Source organism: Anticarsia gemmatalis, chromosome 9 (genome assembly GCF_050436995.1).
Source record: "Anticarsia gemmatalis isolate Benzon Research Colony breed Stoneville strain chromosome 9, ilAntGemm2 primary, whole genome shotgun sequence".
Lineage (NCBI taxonomy): Eukaryota > Metazoa > Arthropoda > Insecta > Lepidoptera > Erebidae > Anticarsia > Anticarsia gemmatalis.
In genome coordinates this window covers 484,797-491,559 of record NC_134753.1, presented here as the reverse complement: position 1 = coordinate 491,559, position 6,763 = coordinate 484,797, and the positions used below count along the sequence as shown (strand labels likewise).

Genomic DNA, 6,763 nt, shown 5'->3' with positions numbered 1-6,763 from the left:
ATTATAAATATCATCCAGTGTAATGATTATATTTGTAAAAATGTTGCACACGTATTTGTCTAAAGGCGCTTCTAAACGGGCCATATTTTCCTGCAATATGTGGCTGCACTATTGGCAACTTATTGCTCGGCCATCACAAAAATATTTTATTGCAACGATGGCCGAGCAATCTATGGCCGAGCCATGTGTTGCAATATGTCTGTCAATAGTATGGAGCATGATGCAGACTCTTAAACGGGCCACACAAACCGGCAATAATGGCTGACGAAATCACACTCGTCGCAGCAGCCTATATTGTTTTACAAGAAAAATCAAAAAGGCAAAAGCAGAGACAGTGGATTCGACCCTACTTAAATAGGCGACGAAATCTTCCATGTAGGTATATAGGCTTCTGCGACACTCGTCGCAGCAGCCTATATCGTTTTACGAGAAAAATCAAAAAGGAAAAAGCAGAGACAGTGGATTCGACCTTACGCCAATAGGCGTAAAACATTAGACAATTTATGTCAAGAATTAATGCTTGATAAAAAATTGAATAATAAATGATAAAATAAATATAAATCGCGTAGAAAAGGATGCACTATATCATAACAAGAGTGAGCGACTGAAACAACAATAAAGCTGGCCGGGCAACATTGCAGTAAAATCGGTAGCTCAGCGATCGTCCGGCAACCTATCAAAACAATATCGGCCATTCGCTGCAATATCAAAAATGTGTGGCTATATGTCTGAAACATTGCTGCAATATTGCTGCAATATTGCGTAGTATGGCTGGAGTTGCTCGCAATATGTCCGGCCACTATGTTGCAGCCACATATTGCAGGAAAATATGGCCCGTTTAGAAGCGCCTTTAATTCCGTGAAATAGCATTATTGTGATTTATTAAAAAATTATATAGATATTTTTTGTTTCGATGAATTTATTTATCTATGCTTACATACATAATTAGTTACTACTTCGTATTTATGTATTATTTTATACTGTTTTTAAACTCTCGCGTTGCATGTTTAATGTATAATAAGTCAAAGTCAAATATTCTTTATTTCATAAACTTTAACAAGTATTTTAAATCGTCAAAATATTTTTTATCTACCACCGTTTCGGAAAAGCTGTTGCTCGTGAGAAGAAACGGCAAGAAACTCACGGCTTGCTTTTTTTAAATGTCAATAGAATACGGGAATTAAAAAATGCGTGTTCGCGTTAATTCCCGTATTCTATTATACATTATTTTATACTGTTCATATTTACTCATAAGATAAGTGTAAATCACATCATTTATTCTAATCTAATATTGATAGGTACTTGTGAGTGTTAAAGTCACAGTTAACGAATTAGCTGCCAGTTAGTAGAGTCCACGACGAAAACCGGTGAAACTCTACGTTACTTTTTTTTGTTTTTATTTCGATTTTAAGGCATTGTTTTTATATGGTTGACATTAAATTACTAAATATTTTGTGAAGTATGGATAAATCGAGTTATAAATCAAACATGTACATATCCGTTGTGTAGTACTGATTGTTTGTATCAACGGTTATCGTAATCCCTCGTGTTTCGACAACTAACGCAATATTTATCTACTACAGATTACTTAACACCGGAAACAAACGTATCTTGTACCTAAATATTTTATATCATTCATCATGATTACTCTTTACATATCATTAACAGTAAAACGACCCGTACGACCATCACTAACTCTTACAACGTAATTAAAATACTTAAATACAAGATAATATTACTATCAAATATCAATCAAGTCAAATTGAACGATTTAAAACAGTACTACACTTAATTTTTTTGAATACTCATCAATCACACAAGAGACCACAATCGATTTATAATCGTCGCATCAACAATAAAACGGCAGATAATAAATAAACTGGTCCGGCGGCTGCGAGCGGTGCGGCGCGGCGCGGCGGTGCGCGGTGCGCAGGCGCAATGCAAATAAAACTACACGCTGTATACACGGCGAGGGGGGATAGCGGGGTGGGGAGCGGCGCGGCGAGGGGAGCTTACGGCCCGCGAGGCGTGGCTCTATGTAACAAAAAGCTAGCTCTCCAATTCGTCGCGGCGCCGACACAAAGCTGTGGGGGCGGGGCTTATGAAACGCAGTATAAAAGCGGACGCCCGCCTCCGCGCCCGCCAGTTCGCTCTCCGCTCGCAGTGCGCACACATATCGCGTCTATCAAGTGTAACACAAGTGTCTCAAAATGGTGAAGTTCGAAGGAGATTTCAGTATAAACTCGATACTGATGAACAAGCCGGCGCCCCCGCCCTCGCCCGCCGCCTCGTCGACGGGCGCTTCGCCCTCCGAGGCGGACCTCAGTGACTCGGAACTTGACGTGACGGGAACCGAACCCGTAGACTGCACCAAGCCCAAAGACGACGACGACAAGAAGGACAAGAAACACGAGAAGCCAGCGTACAGTTACAACGCTCTCATCATGATGGCGATCCGCAACAGTCCCGAGAAACGCCTCACACTGAACGGCATCTACGAGTACATCATGACAAACTTCCCTTACTACAGGGAGAACAGACAGGGCTGGCAGAACTCCATCCGCCACAACCTGAGTTTGAACAAGTGCTTTGTGAAAGTGCCGCGACATTACGACGACCCTGGCAAAGGCAACTACTGGATGCTGGACGCTTCTGCCGAGGACGTGTTCATCGGAGGCACCACGGGCAAGCTGCGCCGTCGCTCAGCGCTCAACGGTCGCTCGAGGCTGGCGTGCTTCAAGAGGCCCCTGTTCCCCGGCGCGCCTCTGCCCGGAGCGTACCCTCCCGCCACATACTCACAGCTGGTCGGGCTCTACTCACAACTGTTATACCAAAGATACGCTCCGATGCAGATGAAGACTCCTCCAGTAGCTCCTAGTGCAGTGCACCCAGCCTTCCGCGGTGACTCAATGGGCTACGGAAGCTTGCCTTACTCTCCTTCACTGTACGAGAGGTTGCCGTCGGGTCCTTTTTTGGGACAGTCGCCGCTGCTGCAGAACTCCCAGCTGGCGCAGACGTCAGCGATGCTGGCGCAGACGTCGCCGCTGCTGCCGCCCTCGCCGCCCATGCTGCACTCGCCCACCAACTCGGGCACGTCGAGCCCCGAGCTGCCGTCGCCGTCGCATCACCCCCTCACGCCACACATCTACAAGCCAGTTACAGTGTTAACTCGACAATGAACGAACACTCAAAGACATTATTATTTATCTGTGATTTAGTTTTAGTGTAGCAAATGGACCAGTGGAGAAGAGAGGTAATCTCACTAGCTTGCAATATTACCCGTGTAACCTCTGTCGAGCATTCCGCATCGTCGTTATGTGTAAATACATCCAAAGTTGTATATTTATTGACTAGATTATAGGATTAAGAAGAGTTATTATAATAAACTAAAGTATTGTTCACATTTAAATATTTATTTTATTTCAAACCCTTACGGAGAAATCGGGTCATCCGATTACGAGCGTCGCCTCTGAGATAATACGAACCGAGATTATAGTAATCTGGGCAGAGTTATTAGTGGGCAGCTTTTTAAGGGATTCTTTAGTTAAATTAGTTGGGGTTTAATCTCCCGACTAGTGTTTGTATGTTGAGTAAAAGCTGTGAGATTAGTCCGGTGTAAGTAAGATAAAGTGAGATTGATTTAGTCGTGAGTGGCGAGAGAGCCGCGTGAGCCGGCGAGGCGAGAGCGACCGACCGACGGCGAGCTGTAAACAATGCGACTCGCTCAAAGGAATAGTTCTCGGAATAAACTAACAACGTTTAAAAATAGACAGTTTCAGAATTTACTTTGACGAGATTATTTATGTTGTGGCGAAGTTACTCAATGTAATTACTTGCCGTTATATTAAACTTAATTAGGTAGTTTTAGTATAGATTAGACTAAACTCGAAATGCAGTTGCAATGTGTAATTTTGATTCTATAAAGTTATTTAGGGTACTGATTTGCCTTTGATGGAAATATATGTTTTATATTATTTTTACATAAAACTTACAAATAGATAATGACTACACCTTTTTTATCGAATACCTACTTATTTGCTGTTTTTATTCATTAGCAACAAAATGTCAAAATAATCTTTTATTCAGGCTCATTATTATTTTGAGTTCTTTAATAAACATGAACTAGAACGTCTTTAACCTTACGTAACAATAGGTTTGAATACCTAAATGCCTAAGTATTTATACGTATAGATACACTATTTCGAATACTTTCATTTAGTAGTCACTAGTACACAGATATTTCCTTCATTATCTTTGCTATTTCATAAAGAATAGACGAAAACCTTTACTGAAACTTTACCGGTCATTGATTGAGTCAACCCATGACCACGGTCGATGCAATTCGATCGAAACGTCGAATAAACAAATAAGGTATCATAACCTTTAATTTTCAATATAATATTATGTGTACAAGTCGCGAGAAAATCGTTAACTTATAATTTTCCGAAGTAACGTTAGCTGAGCGATTCTTTTAACTTAGCTCTGTCGTATTGCTTTACATAACAATTTACTTAAAAAATTACGTATAGATACTTTGCATTACTTACTCTAGAAAAGCTTAACTTATTGTTGTGTTTCCAGATTTGAATGAAATCGCAATTAGGTTAGGTTATAAACAAAGAATAAATAAAAGGGTTTATTGCAGAAACTTGTACAGTTTACAATTAATCTTTCATTAGGGTCACGTTTTTAGTAAAATATATACCTGTGCTAAGAGGCTCTTGAGGCGAGAGGCGGGATAGAAATTATATTGTGAACGATTTTAATTACAATAATTAATTATCAGTTATCCAAACAATCAATCTATGTAGCTACATTATGTATTCCTATTTAATAATAGCTGAAAATGACCTAAAACCTAAGTATAACAATAATTCATTAGTTAACAATATCCCATCACGGGGACATTAACAAACACAATACAAAAAACGGACTAAGGTTGCAACTAATTTTTCCTACTATTATAACCTAATTTGTACAATAAAAAGTAATATTGTACAATACTAGGTTAAATACAGACTTTCGCTATTATTAATGATTTACGCTGAGTCATTAATTAGGTATTAATCATTCGGCTCCCGAATTCACTATCACACCGCTTTTTACATACATTTACTGTTAACAAATTGCGCAGTTTTTTATTGATGGAAATAATATTGTCAGTAATTTATGTGCAATATAATTGAAATTACTTAGCCAAATTGTGAAGTTATTTTTTAAAATACTAATTTTACTGTTTTACTTGTCAAGTTAAAAAAACAACTAAGTATTAAAGATAGGTGAGACTTGAAAAAAAAGTTTTTTTTTCAGGCGTTTTTTTATTATGCTACTCGTATTTGAGTTACCACGAGGATATTTGTGTCTAATTACTTATTTATTAGTCAAATAGTACTAAGAACTAGTGAATTAATTATTTTACACTTATTTAACTTAACAATGAAAGTTTTTTTACTAAGTCGTACAAAGTTAGAAGCTGGTATAGGAATAAACCCAATAAACTGTAAACACTAACGAAACGCCTTTTGTCTAGTCATTTAAACCATTATTTTTTTATATCTAACTCATTACATGATAAAAATACAACAATCAACCTGCTTAAATATTATAAACTTTCGCGTTTATATATAACTCTATATTTACACAACATTTCACAACATTTTATAACCACAATTCTTCACACAGATAGTTTACAATCTAACTTAATACATAGACTTTTTACTCCAAGGAATCCACTTGGAAACGAGCAAAATTTAACTAATACAATGTACCTAGATTATGACAGAACTTAGTTCAAATATATGTAGGTACCTAATTACACACATGCATTGGGATATCCCAGTATCAAAAGTGCTTATGAATCATAGAACCAGTTCACTTTGAGTCACTTTACACAAAACGTATTTGTAATATTGCAAGGATTTTGGCCAGTCATTATAACCCTGCGTATGACTATTGTTAATTGTTAAAACCAATATTTGTGGGAAAATTTAAAAGGAAAACTTTATTTCCTTTAATACGTGTACAGGTAGTAATGTCCGTCTAGCCGATATTTGACAATGGCTACCATTTATTGACTGACTTAATTTAAAATTTGGTGTATATTTTTTATGCTTGTTATAATAAAATAAGATTAAATTTAACCTATTAATGTCTCACTGCTGGGTAAGGGTATCCTCCCGTAATGAAGGAGGATTAGGCCTTGATTCCACCACGCTGGCCATTAGCGGGTTGGGGACCTTGCATAACTTCAAGAACGGTTTGACATACGACGGGAAAAGAACATATTTACTGGGAAGTTATTTTCAATTTTATTTTGGAAGTGGTACTTTCCATTTTGTCCAGATTTGACAGGTAGTTTTTGAGATATACTTATAAACGCGCGATCTTAGAAACTTGAAAACGATAGTACAGGACTTTGTTTATAGTGTCAAACTGTGTGCACAATACACAGGTACACTTTATTCTGTCAGTCTCATAATACGGTTGGACGGATAACCGACACGAAAAGCGAGTTATCAGGCATAATAATGTTAGCGATATTAATACTACCAATTCACAATGATTTTTATAATCTTGTATTTATTATACTAAGTACGTACTTACCTGTATATAATACTGTAAACGTCACAAAAAATGAACCAAAAATAGAAAATTTATCAGTTCAAAATTATATTGATAATAGTCTGTTTATTTTTGGCCTAGTCGATTACAAGTAATTGATAAAATCGTTAGTATTTATAAATATTTAAAGTAGTTATCTATT

The 6,763-nt window shown here is 37.5% G+C and overlaps 1 protein-coding gene across 1 annotated transcript; it reads left to right on the top strand.

The window, feature by feature from the left end:
- The first annotated feature begins 2,135 nt into the window (after nucleotides 1–2,135).
- LOC142975691 (fork head domain transcription factor slp2-like) lies at nucleotides 2,136–3,403 on the top strand. Its single transcript, XM_076118689.1, has one exon. It carries the CDS (start codon nucleotides 2,211–2,213, stop codon nucleotides 3,177–3,179), a length of 969 nt encoding a protein of 322 aa, XP_075974804.1. The 5' UTR covers nucleotides 2,136–2,210; the 3' UTR covers nucleotides 3,180–3,403.
- Nucleotides 3,404–6,763: the final 3,360 nt, after the last annotated feature.